Below are 22,939 nucleotides of genomic sequence, written 5' to 3'. Positions count from 1 at the left end.
TGTGACCAAGGTCTGTTGCGGAGCAGAAGATTTACTCTCAAACCCTCAAAACCAGCTCAGAGTCAGAATTCAGCATTCTTGAATAGCTGTCTTTGATTTTTTTTTTGATTTTTTTTGATTTTTTTTGCTAGTGAGATTACTTGGAGTAGCAGTGTGCACAGTTTCTTGAAAAAGACATAGAAAAGTATTCAGGACTTACTTGTAGATATTGTTAGTAGTTCCAAAGCCATCACTCCCAAGGTTGCTTGCTTACAAGCATCCATGCTTCCCATAGTGGTCATGTCAAACAGTTTGATTCCAATCAAATCATATCAAAACAAATATAATCAAATCTTGGATGTATCATCAGATGATTTCTTCAGTTGGAAGGAAATGGACGTACATTTTGTACTCATATCCCCTCCTCTATACAACCACAGTTTGCGTGTACGGCAGTTGCCATCATTCTCCACTATGTCCTCCTGAGTGCCTTCGGCTGGATGTTCGTGGAGGGCGTCCATCTCTACCGCATGATGACGGAGATCCGCGACATCAACTCGGGGCCGATGACGTACTCTTATGTGATCTCGTATGGCGTCTCTGCCCTCATCGTGGGCATGGCGGTACCGCTTAGCAACATCAATTACGGGACCCAGGTCAACAGCAACAATGAGCACTTGTAAGTGACCGTGTCATTTTATTTACTCAGAGATGTTGGTCTTCTTGTGTGAACTCTAATGATATAAAAAATGTTGCCTCTGTGTGACAATGTCCATTGGAGCTATGCAAGTCATAATTTGAAATGTATCCATCTTGTATCAGTGTGCAAAAGATGTGGTTGTAGTTATTGTTTTCACATAATTGTTGAAAGTGTCTCGTAATGGATCATTGTAAAACAGACAGAAGTTGGCAAAATGCCTGGACGAAGTTGCTGAGTTGGCAAAAATGATTGACATAGAAGTATGATTTCTGCTTCAAATAAATGATTGTCTCAAATTCCAGGGAAGGACCTAAAATGATATTCTTTATATATTTTCTATCAGTGGTTTAATTTGCTTCATTATATGTGCCCAAACTATTTGAAGTACCCGACAATGTGAATTTCACACCAGTGACCCCCTTTTCCAGGCAAGCAACAAATATATGTTATATCCTTGTAATATGCTGGTTGTAACGTTGGCTTTCATTGAATGTTTCCATTTTCCCGTTTCTCATCTTCTTCCATAAACAGTTGCTGGTTTTCGGTGGAAGATCTGCTCATTTGGAGCTTTGCGGGTCCAGTCCTGGCTGTGGTAGCTGTAAGTGAACACCCCTTTTTGTGTTCATGGGTTTACTTATGGGGCTTGAATGTGGACTCGGTACAATCCTACAGTAATTCCAGGACAAGTACCCCACCCCCGTGACAACTACCAGGGGTGGGGGATGCTCGGGGTTAATTTTCATGGGGGTACATGTTAGTTGTACAAAGAGCTATTTGTCCAGGGAACATTAGTCCAGAAACATTCTAGAAGCAAATGCATATACCATTTTTAATTGATCCATGTGTAATGTTCCTTGTCAAAGAAATTGTCAGGAGGTCAGAATTGTCCTTCAGAAAGAACAAGACATAGGGATTATGTCCTTTTTAACCCGTTGAGGATGGACTGATTGTGCTATAACACGCATTTCCCATAGACACCTGCCCGAGTATACTCGGGACTCATCTTCAATGGGTTAATTTCCAATTAAGCGCAGTATGTACATAATAAAATACAATGTTTTAGAAAATAATATTCTGAGCCCTCATTTTTTTTTCCTATCACAGATGAATATGGTTGTCATTTTCCTGGCCATAGTGGAATCGTGCAAATCTGGACAAAAGACTCCCGAATTTGGAAAACTGAGGTAAGAATCCAGCCAAATAGTCACATTCATCATCATCATTATTTTACAGGAGTAGCAACTCACAAGCTGGTGCTGTTCCCACATGATGCTAACATTAGATAATTAGTTGATACTTCTAGTGATAAGCGGATCCTCAGAATGGAATTCTTTTGTTGTTTTTTGTTTTTTAACACTCCTTTTGTCTTAATGAGGACATGTTACTCAGGTTTCTGGACCTGTGGTAAATGCATTTTGAGTATGCATTTATTTAGAAACCATTTGCCTACTCTTTGTTATGAACCTATCCTTTTTTTCCATTAATTCCAGGAAGTTTGGATGTTCAAAACCCAATTGGTACCAAAAACAAACATTTTGAAAAATTGATATTTTAGTCTTTTCTGCTACTTGCAAATATTGAATAGAAATTTGAGATATTTGTAATTTGTTTCTTTAACTCTGAAAAGAGCATTTGTGATTTACGTTGTGAAAACTACATCAAAGTCAGTGGTTGTGCAAATGTTATTTACTTACCTGAAAGAATACATATTTTTGAAACCAGTCCACCAGCCTACTTGAAGATGAATGTTTACAGTAGACAATGTACGACTCTCATAACCTTCCCAAATGTAAGATCATGTCATCTGGTTTAAAAGATAATTTGATGGATTAAGATATTTCTAAAATTTGTGGAAATGATTTGATGCCATAGCAAGTTGAAGAAAAAGTCGAAGAAATTGATGATATTGCATTATTGTGACTTTCTCTGTTTGAATGTTGCCCATTTGTCCTGCCCAGTTAGATATACTGCTGAAAATGATATATTAATCTGATAAGATTGTAAAAGAGTAAAGAAGCTTCGGGGAAAACAAATCAAACTATGGTTGAGTAATAGGAATAAATGTTTGCTATTGATCAGCGTGGTCAGTTTGAAAATAACCAATTAATATGTAATTATTAATTGATTGATGATAAATGCATTTGTTTTATTTCCCACTCTTAATTTTCAAACATTCTGTAGACCACTGATGTAAGTTCACGTATCACTAGCTACTTAATCCTGTGTGTGCTTTGAGTCCCAATCGGCACAGAAAACCCTATAGAATTGTACACTTTGTCCAAAATCTCTGGCGCAGAAAGGGTTAGGATCTGTGATTTACTTTTGCCTTGCAGGGGAGGTTAAAATTTCATGTCAGAATCATCCAGTATTTGTAGCTTGTGAAGTAAATGTTTAGTGATATGGGTTCTTCCGATAATTATTATTTGAAAGGAATGATTGTATCATTTAATTTCACAGTGCATGATGAATGTAGATTTTTGGTTTTGCAGCCGCATTTTTCTTTTTATGCTGTTTAACTTTATTTCTGTGACTGTTATAATTTCAGTTATTCTCCATTTCTTAAAATGCAATAGCATCATTTTTTGCTGTTTTTTTATTTCATCATTAAGGTTTTTATGCATAAAGTTGTATTAAAATGCACTCTCACATGTCTCAATAGTTTTTTTTTTTAATTGATCGCAAGAAGCTATTTGTAGAGTTATTTAAATTATTCTTACTTGTCTTTATTGTTTAAAGTGTAATTTTGTATGGTCTTGTGTTGTCTATGTGAGTCATCATCAATAATGCAGGTTTTGCATGTTTTTACATTAGTTCCGCATTGTTTCCAAACTATTTGTTCACCAAGTAAAGAATTGCAAAGGGACCACATATTTAGCAACATATAAATCCTAAATGTTTTGAAAAATATTTCTTCTCTAAAACAATAATTTTTGTGACATGTTATAAAGATGTACAGCAAACTGCAGTTATAGAGGTTGGGAAATAGCTTTACACCTAGAATGTAATGTCTTTTGTTGTTGACTATTGATCAGTTTCATCACTGCATGCATATGTGGCACATACAGAGCTAATACTCACAGGAAAAATATAATCTATATAACTATTGTGTACATGAAATTCTGACTTTGCCATACATTCAGGTATAGATGTTTAGAGATATCTTGAAAGATGACAATATAGTGCTGCCAGAATCTAAAAAGCTTGGATTCAATTTGATAAAGATTATGTGTATTTTGTACATTTGATTTCCCTCTGGTCCTGTACATATTGCGACATTTTATCAATGACTATTGTTTCTTCTTTCCATCTGCGTTGTCAACGCTATATCTCTGCGCATATCTCTCTGTCTCTGTCCTTCGATGTATTTTTCAAAAATCTCCCTCTGTCTGTTTGTCTTTTTTGTCTTTTTGTTTGTCTCTGTCTCTGTTTTCTCCCTTTGTCTGTCTGTTTGTCTGTCTGTGTTTCTTTCTGTCTCTCACCCAGTCTCTGTCTGTCCGTTTTCATTTCACTTTCATACCCTGATTTTTAATTACCCGTGTCAGTCTTGTCAGCCTATATTCGCATATCTGCAATTCGCCTTGGAAGCTTTGCTGAATTTCTCATCCAACCAATGATTGCGTGTGTCCAGTCCATCCTTCTCTGTGTTCACTGATGTGTCTTTCTTTTTATTCCCACCACAGGTCGGGGATTAGGTCGGCTGGTATCCTGCTCCCATTACTGGGGATCACGTGGGTGTTTGGGCTGCTTGCTGTCAACCAAACTGTGATCATCTACCAGTACCTCTTCGCCATCTTCAACGGGCTCACTGGTCTCGCCATTCTTCTCTTCCATTGTGTGCTAGACTACAGGGTGAGAAATGAATATACTCCAATAATTGGAGAGTTTTATTGCAAAATGAGCTAAGCGCCATTTTTAAACATTTCAAAGTAAGTCCATCATCAGATTGAGCAAAAATTAAACCTTTCCAGTAATGCCTCACTTGTGACATAACAAGGATTATTGTAGAATTTATGATTGAAAATATCCTGCTTCTTCTTATTATTTTCTTTGTTTCTTAGCAGCTTTAATCACAAATATCTCAACTTAACAAGAATGGAGTTAGCTTGTTTTGCGCCTGTAGTTGTGCAGAGGGAGTATGGATATATATTTTGTATTCTTATTTCACTCTCTTTTCCTGATCTCAATTTGTCTACCGCAGTCACAAAGTTTGGTATCTGTTGATTTTAGCGCATTATATTAAGTTTAGTGTATTACTATAAGTCTGGGATGAAATTTTTCTGTGGAGATGTTTTATAGCATGTATAAAGAGTCGTACTGAATTTAGCAGAAATCTACTTCTGTCAACCTGTGGTAGTTTCCAGTGTGTGTGTGTGTTTGTCTGTGTGTGTGTGTTTATATATATATGTTTTGTAGAGCTAGTATTATCAAACCTGATGTATTTATGGCTTTCTGCAACTGTGTGGGATGACCTATGACAAGTAGATTGCATGGTCTCTGTAATCGGAATGTTTAGTGACGGACTTCATCAAAAAATAATTGGATGTGATCCATTGTTTCTTGTCTTTTAGGACATAATTGAAATGAAGGCGGATTCACTCTCAGCAAGACTTATGCTGTAAAGTACCACTGTCTTGATTTGTTTCTCCATTAAAGTAAGTTGCTATGGTAACCTTGATGTGTTTCTATTTTTTCCTGTCTGTTTTCTGCCTCAGGTGCGAAGAGAATGGTGCATTTGTTGTGCACGCATGCAGGGCAAGCAGTACAAGCCAGGGGACATGAACACCAGTACAAACTCGGTGAGTTGACCATTGTTGCATGACCGTATTCTCAACTTTGCAAACTTGAATAGATTACAGATGACATAAAGTTCATACTCTTTATCACCATCACACAATTAAAAACCCCACACACATATTGCTCTAAATTGTAATGAACAGCCATCACATATGACTAGGCAGTCAGTTCCATACCCCACTTTCTCATTTCTAAATTGGTTAGCTTGAAATGGTGAACGATTGCCTTTGATAGTCGACAGTTGGTGGATTTGTGTCGTGCTCTTTGTCAATTGCCTGTCTCATAGCTTTATATCCCATATTTGTGGGAAAAGAACACACTGTTATATGTGGTATGCAACTCCCATTCGATACAGTCATGCACCTGTCTGTTGTGCAGAACACATTCCGTGTGAAAATTGATATGTAGCATTAACTAAACTTAAAGGATGCATTAAAACAGTATGAAAGAACCTTGACATCTGTATTACAGGTGATAGATTGGACTCAATGTGCATATTTGTTTATTTTGTTCATTTGAATAGTTCTGAATACCATGCTGGTATAATTTCTCTTTGGCCTTTCTCTTTTCCCCTACCCAACTCTCCCAACAACAGCGATCTGCCCTGACGTACAGCAAGAACGACCAATACGGCACACCCAACCGGTACAACATCGGTATCTCCACGGGGTCGATAGGCGCCAGCAGCCGCAGCTCCAAGATGAGCCAAGTGCCGTCGTACCGGCCCGAGGGCTACCTCCGCAAGACGGCGAGCACCACCACCACCTCACCCTCCGCCCACTTCGACTACAAGCCCCAGTACTACCGGAACAATGCGGAGACCAATCTGGATGGTAAGTGAAATATATATCATCTTCTTTCATGTCTTACTACAAATATCTAATTTCCATCTCCCGTACACTGTATATGGCTTTGTGCCTGCAAACTTGGCATGACATTTTCAGCTCAAAAGTAGAAAGGTGTCAACTCCATGGATTTCCTATGGTGTTTGTGCCCTTCTGCTACTGAATGTCTATCCAATCATGTTATGCATCAAGAAAGATGTAAGAGCTTACTACCACAGTATCTTGGGGTTTTGGCATCTTTACATTCCTAATTTCTTGGGGAAGAGGTTACATCTGTGAAAATCTGTCTTATTTTACTGCATTTTTAATATATTTTATTTGTTCTTAATAATCTATAACCCTATGTGATAATGTGAGGGACTCTCACAGCATAAATGTATCAATTTGCATAACTGCAGGCTCATTTATCTATTACAGTGACCACCATCCATACAATGTCTGAACATACCCTTCCACTTTTATATCATATTGAGAATTGAGATGAGTGTTCATCTTTTTTTTTTTAAAGAATATATCAATATATCATTATACCATTCATTAATGAAGGGAAGTATGGCGTACATTTTGCATGCAAAGCATTTGGATTTTATCATTTTATTTGGACGTCAAGTTTGTTCCGCTCGATTTATATCATACCATGATTGCTGATTCAGCCAGTGTGTTCACCATTTCATTAAAGCCTCGTGGTTTTCACACATCTCGCATGATGTTAACAGACATATGAGAGACTATGTTATGAACCATAAACTTTTACCCCATCATTTCCAAGATACGATTATTCCCCATGGATTTAGTATGTGATACCATGGTTTCCACTCACAATGGCGTGATTTTGTGAAATATCATGCAAACATTTTCTCTTGAGTCATACATGTTTGGAAAGTCTCCACAGAAAGATTTTGCCAGTGTCATTCACATATCAGTCAAGAAGTGTCACTTGGGTGACATGGGAATTGTTTGCCTGCCTGCCTTCCTCTTTGTCATTTGAATTGACCTTTGGCCCCTTCATGTCCTTGTCAGATGCCAAGATATAATTCTCATGGTTTTAAAGTCATTTCATAGCACTGTGCAGAACAAGCAAATTCCAAACACACTACACTTGTGATGTCAACATTAGTCTTATGAGCTACAATCATTGAATAAAATGAAATGAAACATTCTACAATATTCTTGTTGTGATATGACAAACAATGAGAAATGTAAAGGATTCTGCCAATTTCATTTAGCCTGCCCCTCCCCCGTAACAAAAGAAAAAAATCAAAAATTTTCAAATTAACAAACGGGAATGTTAAATAAATTCACTCGAACATATTCTGTTCCAGATCATGATTTTGTAATGAAATAACATAAGAGCTGTAGAGGATGAGAAATCGCACCTTGAATATGCCTCCCTTAAACTGCTTCAATGCACTAACTCAACCTTATATTAAAATAGTACCCTTCCTGTGTAAATGATAATACCAGATTAAAAATGTTAACCATGAATTATGTTTCTTAGAAGTAAGAAACACATATAGAATATACGGAAATATTTCACCCTCTGCCAACTGCTTTACATAAGTGTGCACATAACCACCCTCAGGTTTTAATGTGCATATCAAATTGACCAAAACAGCTATATTTCTTGACAGAGAGTGTAATATTATTTTGACTTTTATTTCTATGGCAATATCCCAAGTGATGGATGGGCCTGAACTTGAATTGAACTGACATAACTTGTTATCTTTTGAAAGCCTTAAGAAAATATCTGTTGATATAACTTAATTTTCTGTGAAATATAGGCTTATCTAGATTTAAGTGAAATGCTGTCTTCTGAAATGAATTGGCTTTTGCAATCTGAAATGATCTACCTCCTGCACATTATTTAGTGACCTACCAAAAAATTAAAAATGCTTCTGAAATCATATGCACCTGTTAACCATTTTTAACTGCATTTTTTGGGGGGGTCACCAGTCAATAAAGAATTGTAGGTCTAAAGAAATCATTAAGGGCATAAGACATGATATTGATGGTGATGATTATTCACAGCATTTGTATGGCAACATATAAATGCAGTCAAAGGCGGCATCTCTTTGAAGACAGTTATCAATTGAATGCCTGATGATCTGTCGGGAGATGTTAGCATCAAGAATGCTTACTAACTATAGGGGGCGCCCTCCTCATACCACTGTCAGGATGTAGCCACCTGTTTATAACTGCATGCTTCCACCCTTGTTGCTTCCCCCTATCCATGCATCCCTCCCTCCCTTTCTCTCTCCTTAACAGCACCTCATATGGGTATGATGGGACACACGAATCCTGTTAATGTCCTAGGTGAGCATCCCCCAGTTAGATGGCTCCACTGCCCATCTATCATTGTGTGCTTGCGTGTGTGTTTGTGCACCAGTCACTCACAGTAACAAGTGGTGGTAGATATATATATCTATATTCATATGTTTCATCTCTCTCTATATTCATATATTTCATCTCTCTCCCTCTCCATATATTTCTGTATGTATCATGCCTTGATGTGTATCTCTGTCTCTCTTTATTTATCTCTTTCTAGCTATCTGTCTAGCTGTCTACCCTCTATCGATCTATCCGTCTATCACCCAATCTATCTCTCTATATCTATATCTCTCTATGTCTATATCTATATCTCTCTATGTCTATATCTATATCTATATCTATATCTATATCTATATCTATATTTATATCTATATGTATCTATATCTATATCTAAATCTCTCTATACCTATGTCTATATATCTATCCATCTATTGTATGTTTGTATTTATATCTGTCTCTCTGTATGGATATATATAAATATAGAAAATACTTCTTTCAGACAATCTATACTCGTGTTTTCTTAACTTAGATAGACATGATCTCTTGAACCTGTTTTCAAATCAAATATTCACACCCTATTTAATGTTGTGTGACCTATGTTTTTTTACTGGGACTTATAGTGGTCATACAGAAGGCTTAAAACAATCCTATACCTCTGTCTAATTGTAGTTTATGGTCACCCTATAAGTATGCTTTTCACTTGTATACTAAAACAGGTAAATTCATGCTAATTTCTCCAGTCGAGATTAGATGTCTCTCATAAATCTGCAAACTCATTGATTTTTTGTATGGCATTGTAGATCTTCCTTTTTATCAACTACAGCAATTACCAGTCATAATCATTTACCTATTGATCATAGTTTATGATATGCTGTGGTATTTCTTTTTGTTAGTTTGCTGTGTCATTTTCCTGATTTGGAAGGGAAAAGAATTACATATCTCTTTTATTTTGATGAAATGCTTGTAGATTTTGATGTTGGATTTATAAATTTCAAAGAGGTTAATTTTGATACTACATACTTGGATGAGGGACAGAAAAATGCCATGTTGTTTTGTTCAAAAGCATTGAGGTGGTGGAAACTAATTAAATACTTTAGTTGCCATTTGACATTAAGCAAAAATAAGTACATAAAGGGGGTAGTATTTTAACAGCAAATTGTTCTTTGGGCTCTGGGTATATATGTCAAAATATCAAGTTTTTCTGGTGTGCACATTTTGTTCAGATATTTCTTAGAATATTTTGTGATTTTTTTTAAGTGCTATTTTTTCTGAGATGGAGGATAAAAAACAAAGAAGAATTCACTGTAAAAGGCAGCAGTCAAAAAAAAAGAGAGAAAAGGCTCAAGGAACATTTGAGCAAAATCAGTCATTGACAATCAAACCACATGACATGTTTGTTTGTTTGTTTGTTTTGTGCATAAAATGGTATTGAATTTTAATAGATACCCTTGAAAGTTAGGACTTGCTTAATTCTTGAACAATTTTAAGGCAGAGGAAACATATCTTTAGAAAATTCATGAAAAGAAAACAAATGTCATTAGCAGTTTTTGTGGATGAAGAAAATAAGTGTCCATTCTAGGATGTCACCAATACATTGATCTGAAGTGGTTGAGCTATATCTTTGCACAGATATTTTATTAGTCAAAACCGTTTCCTTGTTTTTCCAAATCGCTTGGATTCCTTGGAATCTAACAGTTTTATGTGATAGCTTTCCCTAAAAGCAGCTGTGACCTTTGAGTGAATTCTCCTTTAAAACATCTGTGTGAAGTCCATGTCCTGTGTTTTTTTTTCTTAGTTCAGTGTGTATCTTATGTATTGAATTTATATTTTTACCAATATTTTGTAGACAATTATCTGTTTCTGTTAAGTGTGATATGTATTCACATTTATTCTGTAATTCGGTATTGTATTATTATTGAATATTTTCGTAAAGAATCGTAGTTTTGCATTACCATAATGAATATTACAGTACTTTGGCAATTCAAAAGTGTCATAGGTAAAAAAACAGAAGAAGCAAGAGTTTGACAAATTTGGGCTGCTATTTTTTGACTGGTGTCATGTAGAAGCCGTGTACACATTTCGAGAAGGATGGCCGGCAAAGTTATGTGAGTACTGGATATGTCATACTGCGCTATGTGGTTTCCCCAAAAAATGGCAGTATTAACACATCCAAACTAGACGAATAACATATCACAGTGCTTCTAAAGTTCCCCGATTCCATTGAAAGTTCCTGTAATCTTTGACACTCTTAATCCAAACTGCACCACCTAATGGAATGGCACGATGTTACTTTGATGAAGAATGGGATTAACGTTTGAGATGTTCTGCGAGTGTTTGCATGTACCCTGGGTAGATTTTGAGTAGCCCATCACAGGAGTTCGTTGAGAAAATCAGCTGTCATATGTTACAGTGTGTCAAAGACCTAATTCAAACAAATCTGTGTGTGAACAGGAACCATTCATTACATGCTAGAGTGTTTGACAACGAATATGATCATCAATATCATCAGTCAATGTAACATTTACATGCATAAACATCACACCATTCATTTGGCTCTACTCAGTCAATATATTATATTTTAAAAAAATCACCATGAATTAGAATTAGACATGTTCTCATCTTTATCCTCATGGTTTGTCATTTCCAGCTGTGTGTTTGTTTGTGAACAGTCATGATAACATTCTACCCTAAGTTGTGTTTCATGAGCATTTGCAATGGTGTGATTGAAGGGAACATCCTCCTAACATGTCCATGAAATGATTTGCATGAATTTTGCATCGGACCTTGCCCGCACTCCGTTCAGACTGGGACTTTGATTACAACATCACACGACGCGTGGCCTCGTGCAACACCAGTAGTTGTACGAGCAGTCGCAGAAGAAAGCGGCGCGGTAAGGACGGGTGTTGCACCCCGTGTCAGTCAGTTGTCGTGGCAACCTGTCAGAAACTCTTGCTGCAAAAGAAAAAAAAACTGCTCTCAGTTGGTTCTGTATGATCGACATGTTTTACGTTTAGGTCATCATCGTGGATGACCTTTTGCTTCTATGATTTCATCTCACCAAACGGACGTCATTTGCATGATATTGCTTGCAAGAATTTTGTAGTCCTTGGGTTTATATTTACCTTCACTTTTTACTTTCTGCTATTTATAATTTCACTTGACCAACTGGCATTGTCATATCTTATATGTATGTATGTGTATTATACATAAATATATGCATGTATTCTAGTGATCTATACAGCAATTGGTTCGTCATCCCAGGTGTAAGTTTTGGAAACTGGTAGAGCAAATTATACTGCAGTTTTTTCTTTCACAGTCATACGGATGACATCATTTGACATACATTCAAGAAATACATATGTTAAGATGAAAATCTCTTGAAGACTTCAATAAAACTTTAAAATTTCAGCAAACACTGAGCATTTGTGTTCAGTGAACGCTTTTTTTACTCATCTTACATACTTCTGTCCTTGTTTGCACTGTATATACTGCATAATCTTCAGCATGCTTGTTTATTTTCTGGTTAATCTCCATATTCTACATGTTAATGCATGCATGGATATTGTGTACTAGTATTCAATCTTTAGGAACAAGTTTGGCCAGTTTCAAACAATTTTGTCATCAAACTACACAGTAGAGATATTTCATACGGAATGCAATTTCATTTTTGCTTAGTTTCATCTCCTGAGTTATCAGGATTTCATTGAAAGTATTTAGAGGATAATAAGATTAATTTCCAAGGATGTTAGTCCCAGATGACTTGCATTTGAAGATGCACTGGGAAAAATATGAATATGAATATCTATATGTTTTGAAGTTGAAAATCCTAAGACTTTTTTTCCATAAATTGTACTTCCTTTTTTAATGAATATTATGCAAGATAATTGTGTCCCAGAAATATTACTTCAAAAAGAAAACCAACAAATTTTCAATAATAATATTCCTAAATGTTCATTTCTCAATCATGAAAAAATTGATATTACTATTCCTACACATGCTCGTCCAAGTAGGTAATTTCTGAGCCATACAAATTTTACTTCGACTTCAGCAAGATTTTGGAAATATTCTGTATGCTCTGTAAGTCCTTGTGAATGAGTATATATATATATATGAGACTTGATTTTAAATGTCTTACAAACAGTATTTTTATACACTGTTAAAAAAACACACATTACAGAAGTAATGATATGTGAAATGTCATTTCATTTCCATTGATTCAATATTCAATGTCACACATTTGTTTTATGTGAATTGTTGTCTGTCTGTATTAATTACTTTCCTGTTATCATTTATTGCATTTGCAACTTATTAGTCAAGCTATATGAAATTTGCAATCGGAGTTTATTTTATGAACAGTTGTGTACATAATGTAAAAACAATTCTGAATAGGGCCTACACATAGCATTGATAGTTGTATATTTAAGATTTTGTATTGATCATGATAGTTTGAGAAATTGTTTGCAATATCTTTTCTTCAATGTGCAAATCTTTTCTGTCCTGGTCAAAAGTGCATACAAGCCTTGAGGGAAAGTTTTCGAGCTATGCTACTTTGATTTGATTTTTCTTCATCGCCACAAGACAGTAGGCATTTCATGTAGTACAAGAATAGCACTGAAATCATTCAGGCAAAGCTGCTTTTACTGCCTTCTCGTGTACATGATTACTTATGTGTATGATAAGTGTAAATATCATTATCTTTTGACAAACTGTGCACTCCTGTACATGCAAAATTGTATATGAAATGTGATTACATTTGACCTGTCACCATGCTCCATAATATTAAGTCAAAAAACATTGAAACAGAGAAAAAATAAAGTACCTGCATGTCACTACAGTGCTTTGATTTTTTTTTTTTTTTTTTTTTTGGATTGAACAAACTGTACATAGTTTCAAAGCTAGAACCTTATTAATGGAAATATTCTAAAACTTGAGAAATATGTCAGGTGACACTGTCATGGTGATGGGTCACATGTGTCAGTGCATGATTTCATCGCTTCATGTCATGTGTTTCTACTTTGTGAGCTCTCTTTGTAACAGATATATGCCTCCTTTAAACTAACTTGGACGTAGATGTGTTCGCAGGTGTTCCTCACCATTGTTACTATGGTTAAGTAAAATGCATGCTCAATATTGTCAGGGAACAATTTATAATCTTGTATCGGGACTAACATCAAGTGATAGCGTAGGTTACAACTTCTATTACTCTGGCAAGCCAGTCCTAAGGCAGATTCATAATTTCTTTGAAATCACATCATATATACAGACCTCACTTAGCCCCAGAATTTTTATTGAGTCTTTTTAAAACTGCAGCTTTCAAGGATTTATCAATATTTTGTGGTCAGACCAGATCTATGACATTCCATATTTCATTTGATCTTCCATATTTGCAATTCAAACTGACAGTATAGTGTCCAGGATGGTAGTGCGTGATATATCTAAGCTTGTTATATTTCTAATTCGTTAAATGTAAAGTAAAAGTGAAGGTACCAATTGGTACTTGTCCAATGTGTGCACAAGTGTTGTGTGGTTCAAGCATTGCTGTCATTATGACTTCCTCATCAAAGAAGAGAAAAACCTTTTATCATGACGGTCAGTCTCTCTTGAGTTGTCAGCCATGAACATTACTACTTAGAAAGCCCCCTACTTAATCCTTTGTGTGCTCTGAATGCTGATTGGCTCAGAAAACCCCACAGCATTGTACACACTGTCCAATGTCACTGACACAGAAAGGGTTAAGTATTATCAAAGTCCCCTCTCTGTATTATATCTAGTTACCACTTTGACATCCAAGGGTAAGTTTATGGTCTGATTGTCTTTTTTTTTTTTTTCTTTCTCTCCTTCACATGCAGACCAAGATTCGGATTCGGACAGCGACGTTTCGCTGCAGCGCCAGCGTGACAGCATGTCCCTGGCATCTTCACACTCGTCGGATGAGGAGGAGGCGGCACCGGTCTCCAAGGACATGCTAAAGACGACCCCCAAGAAAGTCAATTTGCCGGGTAGGTTTTTAGGGGTGTCCGTTTGCGTGTGTTTGAAAATGTGTGTGTGTGTGGTTCACAGGTTGTTTTTTGTAAGTTTTTTTTTTTTTTTTTTAGCATGTGTGTGTGGTTTTGTGCCAAAATGCATTTTGCAATTCTTTCTACAGTTCACAAATCACACCACAGAGATGTTAATTCTTTTGATTTCAGTGCCATTACACCTTAGCACAGTGCATTAAATGTAACCACCACAACATACCATATTGCGCTGAGTACTCAAAAGTTTTCAACATGTACTTTCTCTGTTTTTCTGCTCATACTATTGTACGTCATATTACAGTACATACAATTGTACATTTCTTCCAGGGCATGCAATGTAAACGTCATATATTTTGCTTGTTTAATTTGACAGGAATCAGAACTTCTTGACAGTGTCACATGTTGTTAGACTTGAGAATCGCGCCTGACTCTTGAAATTTGCAAAAAAAGAAAGCTCGCAAAATATATGTCATATACAGAATTCCCCATGGAGATCAGATTACTCGCATTATGCATAACATGATATGCATACATGAAATAATTAATTTGATCTCTGTCTTTAAGTCACTGGTAATAGAGTTGCACTGAACTTCATGTTGTACAAACCACCCTTGTAGTGTTATATCCATAAACTCTTTAGTAAATCCAGGACATTCCAGTTTAATATGGATGAGTTTGCTATACCTGAGACATGGATGTGCTCAGTTGAAAATGGCACAAGTGTCATTCTGTATTTGTATAATGTCCAAAAAGGTTAATTCCCATCTAGAAAGTTCACCTGGATATTTATTGAGACATCAATGTATCACATCTTTGGTGAAGCAAAATGCAAGCTTGATTCATTGACATGAACTGATATGAAAAGTATGTGTAGTTCGATAACTCATCAGTCATCTCTAAATGTATACTCATTTCAATGTCGTTGTCACTTTTCACTTCCAGACACTGTACCACAAACCATCTTACCCGTACATAGCACGCCAAAAGGTAATGACACTCACACCATTTTGTAAATTTGTGTTTGAAAACGGCAAAAAACCACAAAACACAGTTGTGACTTATTGCAAGGGAAAATTATTCATAAATCTTCAACTGCTTGATTTCAGTAGCTAGATAGCCGAAAAGCATTTCTTGCATTCTGCTTTCATTTTGTTAGTTTTGTAAATCACAATTTTACTCACCAGGATCACTATAATCTGCATGTTTGTGAGTGTTACACTGATTTTTGTTGCTTTTTTTTTGTTATGGTGTGAATCTGCTCCAAATATGCCACAAATGCTGATGTGGAGATTGTTTTGTTGTTTGTCTGCTTTGATAGGCTAAAGATAGTGAAACTGCAGACCATATTTGACAATAGATGGTTACAAATATGTTCTATCTTTTTCAGGTAATACAACCAGGCATTTATATTAACAGGCCTTAATTTTCACATATTCATATGTAAACAGTGAATTGTAGACTACATCATCATCATCATCATCATCAGAATGTGTGTATTGATTACTGGGAAAAAAAACAATGTTTAACAGTAACATCTTATTTTTGTGTTCCATTTCATCAGTAAAAGAAAGAGCTACATTAGGGACACATATAACATCTATCTACTCCTAACTCATGTTGATATTTTACATATATAATATTATGTTTATATGTCTCATTGAATCCCATGTATCTCTCCTTCACAGCCAAACCTTCTCCAGATATGCATAAGAAAATATGGTCGGGCGACGTCCTGACGAGTGATAATGAAACCAAGCATAGAGCAGAGCTGAAAATTTTAGATCCCAAATTCCCTCCCCCGGAGAGCGAGAAGGAAGGGAGCCAGCATAGTGGAAGCGTTTCAGGTTCGTTGACAACTGAAATATCGGTGAAAGACGTAAAAGAACAACTATATCAAAACTACGCAGATAGTCTGAAATCATCCAGGAAGGAGGGCAGTAAATGCTTATCGAAGAATACTATTTACTTTAATAAAGGGATGGTATAGTATTAGTGGAGTTGAGGATTGTGCTTTTAACTTTTTTCGAGATGATATATACTTATGAAGTATTACAGAGCAGATCATTCTAAGAGGGGTTCAAAGTTCATTTGATGAAAATCTGGTTTTGGAATAGTTGAGACATCCAAAAACAGTCAAACAAAGCGATTGTAATAAAAGGTGGGTCGCTCTGTTTTGGGTATGTCGGCCATTTCAAAACCAATTTTCATCAAATAAACATTGAATTCCTCTTAGAATTACATGCTCTTTCATATTTCAAAAGAGGTTTCTCGTCATCTCACCCAAAAATGTTAGAAACCTGAAATTAGGTCTCAACCAAAGCTATACGATCTCTTTAAGTCTGTTGTCTGTAACACAGTCTACACAAAAGCATGTAATATTGAAAGTTGTGATTGCAGGTTGTCATGATTGTAAGGTAATTGTATCTGGAGAAGATGATATAATGATTATTTATAAATAGTTTGATTGCAAAATGAGTTAACTCCATTCTTACTCTTTTGAGATATTTGCAATTAAAGTTGCTGAAACAATGAAAATAACAAGAAAGAATGGGATAGTATTATTGATAACTTCAAGAATATTGCTAGTTATGTAAGAAGTGAGGTATCACTTATTTTGCTTTATCTGGTGATGACTGGCCTTTAAAATGTTTAACAATGACACTTCACCTGTTTTGTAGTCAAACTCTTCATATGGCCTTATGTGCATTTGCTCCAAAACTAGGGAGTAGAACGCATCTACCAGCCGTGTCCCAGCGTCCCGACATCCTCCCATTGAAGGGCATCATGAAGACACCGGGCAGTTCCCACAAGGGCTCCCCGCTGGCCTCGGGCAGCTCCCATGGCAGCCTGTCCAAGATCCCGACGGACCCCATCAAGGAGAAGCTGACCATCGTCCACCCGTCTGGCCAGCAAGACAATGACTCAGAGTGCGTGCCTGTCACTAACCTCTAATGCGCCCCCATCCAGTCCCTCACAGCCCCACTCAATCCCTTCTCCTCTTCCCCTTATCTTCCACCTCCAAGTTTCTTTGTCACATTAGTCTCACTTTCCAGACCCCTCATCTCATCCTCAGCCCCTTCACCCATTTCCCAACATCTGCCATTTTACTCCTTTAGAACTCATAAAGTAATCCATATTACCCATGTGACATTACAAAAAAAAATTACAAAGAATGTATGTGGTTCCAATCATAAATTTTACAAATGAATTGCCAAATTTTTGCCCTAAAGGTGGATACTTTATCATGTCTAGACCTTACCTTCACATACATTTTTTCATCTCTTCTTTCATACGACTGTGAAAAGACGAAAAAGTTTTAGTACTGTTTGTGTGGTATTTCAAAAAATTATGTGTCTTTGAAAGATTAGAATATCATTACAGAAATGGCATTGTAATAAACTTCATAATGTCTTTGCTGATAATGGAGTTATACACGTGGTAGCCCTGAATTCTTATGTCTGGATTTTTGATCAAAAATATTATTTCATTTCTAATACACAAAAAAATGAGAAAACACTAGTGGTGTGCTTTTCTAAACCCACTCACCTACCCCCCCCCCCCAAAAAAAAAAAAAATTAACAGAAATCCAGAGGCTGCCTTGTATATTAAGATTAATTGCCCGTCCCTCCATCCATCTGACTGTTCATATTCCTTCGTCAACTCATCAACTCACTCCTGTCATTTGTTAAACTTTCATCATGCAACTGCGTCATCTCAAAGCAAAAGCAGTTTACCAGTGATTAACTTGACCACTTTGTTTTCATCCGAAAAGACAAAACAACTGCATTTCTGCCTTTAAATGCAATTTAATTCTGAACAATGTGCCTATTTCAGCCATGCTGCTGTAATATCTGCATCCTCTACAGAACAAATCAAAAGTTTTTTGGTGTTTTGGTGTATTTTTTTTTTGCTTGAAAATGTTGAACCTTAAAGCTAATGACATTATTGCAGTAAATCATTGAAAGTAAACATACATTACATTTTTTTCATTAATGGAATATAATGGCAGAATAGTTTCGCTGTGATCATGTGAAGAGAATTACATGCATTCTGTATTAAGACAAGCAAAAGTATTGTGCAAATTCTGGATTGTATGAGGATACACTTTAAAGTATTAAGCTGTTGCAAGAGGCCGCCCTGTATGCAGTGTCGACAGTATTTGATGTCTAACAAAAAGACAACAACAAACAAACCAGAAACAAAATAACCTTTCTCTCTGTGTCACTTGTAAATAAGAAGGATTGTCGCTGTACGAAAAGACTGTCTTTGTTTGTGTTGTGGTGGCAACTGTAAATACCATTTGTGTCATGATCTAGTGAAAGTGTGGCACGATGCGAAAATTGCATACGATGCAATGTTATGTGTGTTGATTTAGGGTGACCGGAAAGATTGGGGGGGGGGGGGGGGAATAAACTTGATCTGCTGAAAATGTGGAAGCCATCGATAACATGCTTTATCTATCATCGATATCTTGTCTAAGATTGAACAATTCGGGATCAAGGATCTTGCAATTAGATGAGAAGCGTAAAAATCTGTATCTTCTATATTATGTTCTCTAAAGACGAGAGAAAAAAACACACACAAAAGCAAAGATGCATGAATTGTGATATAGTGATGACATTCTATGCCTTTATCAGTGATTTATCATTAGCGTCATCCACAGTGACTGCAGTCAATTTTCATACGGTGTTGAGTGATGTGACCATGTTCTAGAGTGATAGCATTAAAGGAAAACTTGTACATAAAGTGAGGTGCTTATTCCGTTGTTTTATCTTTCAAATTATCTGTGGAAATGTGAATCATCAATCATCATACCTCAATATATTCAATGACTCACTGTTCGTGGAAGACTTTTTTTATGTCTTACTGCTCTGCTTTCTTTGGAATAGCTCAATGTGTTGGGCCTCGTTTTGTATCAAATATTGTGTTCATACAATGTATCCCCCAAAATTAAGATGGTTAAACTACTGTGTTATCAAATGATGCATGTTAAACCAACTTCTATAGCATAGCTATTCCTAATAATAAAAGAATCTGTCTTGAACCAAAGGATGTTAGAAAATCTTGAGACGGATGATACTCATTTTTACCTTTCTGGAATGCAATCATCACCAGGACAGGTATTCTAGGCTTGCCAAATTGCTCCGTTTATAGCAGAGTGAGAGATGATACCAAAATGTCAACGAACCTTGATATTTCTGACTTTAATAATATGAAAAATTGACCAAGAGATTAACCAAGTTTAAAACTATATGTGCAGTGGTTGATTGCCATAAATCATTTGTCCTGTATTACAGTATGAAATTCAGTAGTAGCTGGATGATGGTACAGTCAGTGGTCGTGACTTGCTTTCTTGCAAGTGTGTTCTAGAAGATATGGCTCTCCTCTCACAATTTTCCATGCTAGTCAAGGGGTCTTGCCAGAAATCGGTCGAGCAAAGTAAATGGAAAGCTTAACACTAGACTGTATTCTCCATATGACTTCTTTTTCTTTGAATTAGGAATGAGTAAATTTCTCGCCAATTACAGTTAAGTAAGCGTGTGCGTTCAGAATGATGCTTTGGAATGACTTTTACATGTTTACTTACGCATGCGTGACATTTTCTTCATTCATCGCTGTTTTGATGTTTGCTTGTTTCCTTGCTTTTTTTTCACTCTGTACGATTGTGCAGTTTCACAGTTTGTTTGATGTAATGTTTGTTTCATTTCCTTCACCCCTACCTCATTTTGTTTCAGTTATGTCTATTTAGCATCGTAAGTAAACCATGTTTCCAGCAAATTTGGCACAGCACCTCATGCAGTAGAACTTTAATATCCCCAAGGTGGAAGCTCATGGTTTCTGCTCCTAGATTACTAATCAAATATTTCTTATTATCTATTAATCCTTACCTATGTCTCACATCTACTTAGAGCTAGTTTCCTATGACATAGAGTAATATCAATCTGTTTCTTCAGTAATATTTGACAGACATTTTCCTCAACCAACCATTCTTCATCAATAAATCTTTTCTTCTTCTTTTTTTTTTTACCCAGCATTTTCCTTTTCAAGTTTGTGTAGAAATAGGAAACTAGGTAGAGACAGATAGTATTGGATGCAGTTGCATGTGACCTGTTGTTGCCATGACGACAGCATCCTGGTTCTATTCACTCTTTCTCTCTCCCCCCTTAATAATTTACATGGCTGCTGTATCAAAACAATCACAGCCATGGGTGTATGTTTATTAGAGCCTGTGAGTGCAGACATACATGGCGTGCCTGCATCTTCTTCTTTCCATTTTCATGTTTTATAATCACACTCTTGTTTGTAGTGTATGTCTGCAGTGCGTCTTAAAGGTGCAAGACAGATTTCAAACACTTTTGTTTTTTCATTCCTCTTTTATGCATCGTCTTCCTGTTAATGCAATTCCCAGTAATTTGCATGAGATTCATGATACATTAGATTGTAATGTAATTTGATTCATAATAGGGTTATTGAAGGGGACTCACATGCACTTCAGCGTAGAGATTTCACAGCATATCATAACCCTTCTGGTGCTATATCTGACTTCATAAGCATGTAGAGAACCCAGTTACCACCATTTTTTATAGATTAACGGTGCTACTGACATCAGGATCATACTATTTAACTGTACAACTTCAAAACACACTGAACTTAATTTTCTTCACATTTTGCTTAGACCCAGCTGAGCCTGCTTTCTGTATTGACATTTCTTGTGAAATTTTCTGCAGTTTGCACCATCAAGATGAACACAGATTATGATAAGAGGGAGTTACTTATCTACTTATTCTTGCCTCAGTTCAAAAATCTGTTAATTTTTTGTAAGAAATACCACTTCACCCTGCTTTCATTGCATTTGCTGTCCTTTGGTTTGCAGTGGGGAGTTTGTGTGCATATGTGACAGACCCATATTTCCTATGGGAACTGTATTACACGTTGAAAAGTTCCAGTTTTGGATTACGAATTAAAACCAAAAAATGACTCAGATTATGGTCATTTTAATGTCTATTCAGAGAAGGTCACACATGTTTTCAGTTTCACGATACATTTCCTCTAAGTTCTGGTTTTCTTTTTTTCAACTTGTGATCCAAGTTTGTGTTCATATGATTCTGACACTTTTGTTTGGACCGTGGTTGCCTGCACTACTCCTTTGATGTGTTTTGTAATTTATGATTTATCTCATTTCGTTTATTTTGATTGTTTCTTTTTTTCCCCTCGCTATCTCTCTTTCTTTTCTGTATGGTCCTTCACCGTCCCGACCCACTGTCATTCATTCCCCCGTTTGTGGATGCGTATAGTGGCGGTAGCAGCAACGAAACCTCTGTATGACAGTAGATGGCGCCGTGGGGAAACAGTAACGCAGTTCTGGATGAGGGACTTTGTCGTGCAAGGGGATCGGAATATTTTCGCAAATCATCTTGTGCAGCAAAGAAATAATTATGCTACGCTTAAAAACTAGCCAGAGATATGTCGATTGAAAAGTCTGGTACTGATATTCTATTTTCAAAAACTAAAGAGTACATTTTTTTTTTCCCGATGCAAAGCATGCCTATGTGTAATGTCTCATTGTCTATTTGATTTTTTTTTTTCAAAATTGTGATAATGTATATGTGTTTGCTTTGGGATATGATTTTCATGTTGTTGTTGAACAAAAATAAAAGAAATTCCTGTGTAACCTACCACTTATTCAATTCCTCAGTTACGGGGGATAAGTAGGTAAGAATATCGATTGTAATTACAAAATGAAATCAAGTGCTAAATGCCATGATGACTTTGATTGTAGATGATTATGTACTAGCACATTCTGACTGAAATCTGTGAAATTAGTTAGAAACTAAAATCATTGTCAACTAATCGACAGGTCCAATGTTGAAAGGAGGATTTGAAACTAATGTTATTGCAATTTTGAAATACTTGTTTTGCTAAAGGGGCTATGGGATACTGACACTTGAATTTCCCATGCAGTAATAGAATATATCATGCCTCTAAAAAATTTTGAAGAAGAGAAAGAAAAATGAACAACAGTCTTTCCTTTTTATGCGGTGTTGTTACTGTCAGTTATCCCTGACAAAAATCTCTAGTAAGTGAGATCACTGTCAGTGAGTAGAATTTGTAAGAGAGTGGAGGAAAGGTACAAAATGGCAAATTTGTAGGGATTTCTTGCTAAAATGTCCACAGCATTTATAATTTCACTCTATGGTTGCAATGCATGTAAATATTCTTTTTTTTTTACCTTGTATCATTGTGTGTGTGTGTATTATAAAAAAAAAGTCCTGCTA

The 22,939-nt window shown here is 36.1% G+C and overlaps 1 protein-coding gene across 1 annotated transcript in view; it reads left to right on the top strand.

The window, feature by feature from the left end:
* LOC140246147 (cadherin EGF LAG seven-pass G-type receptor 2-like) overlaps positions 1–22,188 on the top strand; it is a 164,185-nt gene extending 141,997 nt beyond the window's left edge. Inside the window, exons 21-32 of the mRNA XM_072325586.1 lie at positions 420–658; positions 1,211–1,277; positions 1,784–1,863; positions 4,360–4,528; positions 5,392–5,475; positions 6,069–6,306; positions 8,584–8,631; positions 14,496–14,645; positions 15,606–15,650; positions 16,349–16,507; positions 17,386–17,590; positions 21,959–22,188. Of these exons, the coding sequence (XP_072181687.1) occupies positions 420–658; positions 1,211–1,277; positions 1,784–1,863; positions 4,360–4,528; positions 5,392–5,475; positions 6,069–6,306; positions 8,584–8,631; positions 14,496–14,645; positions 15,606–15,650; positions 16,349–16,507; positions 17,386–17,590; positions 21,959–21,989 (1,515 nt within the window). The 3' untranslated portion in view covers positions 21,990–22,188. The remainder of the gene's footprint in view (positions 1–419; positions 659–1,210; positions 1,278–1,783; positions 1,864–4,359; positions 4,529–5,391; positions 5,476–6,068; positions 6,307–8,583; positions 8,632–14,495; positions 14,646–15,605; positions 15,651–16,348; positions 16,508–17,385; positions 17,591–21,958) is intronic.
* The last annotated feature ends 751 nt before the right edge of the window (positions 22,189–22,939 follow it).

The sequence above is a fragment of the Diadema setosum genome, chromosome 2, assembly GCF_964275005.1.
Source record: "Diadema setosum chromosome 2, eeDiaSeto1, whole genome shotgun sequence".
NCBI classification, from domain to species: Eukaryota; Metazoa; Echinodermata; class Echinoidea; order Diadematoida; family Diadematidae; genus Diadema; species Diadema setosum.
The sequence above is the reverse complement of the archived record's forward strand: the minus strand, read 5'-3'. Positions and strand labels throughout refer to the sequence as shown.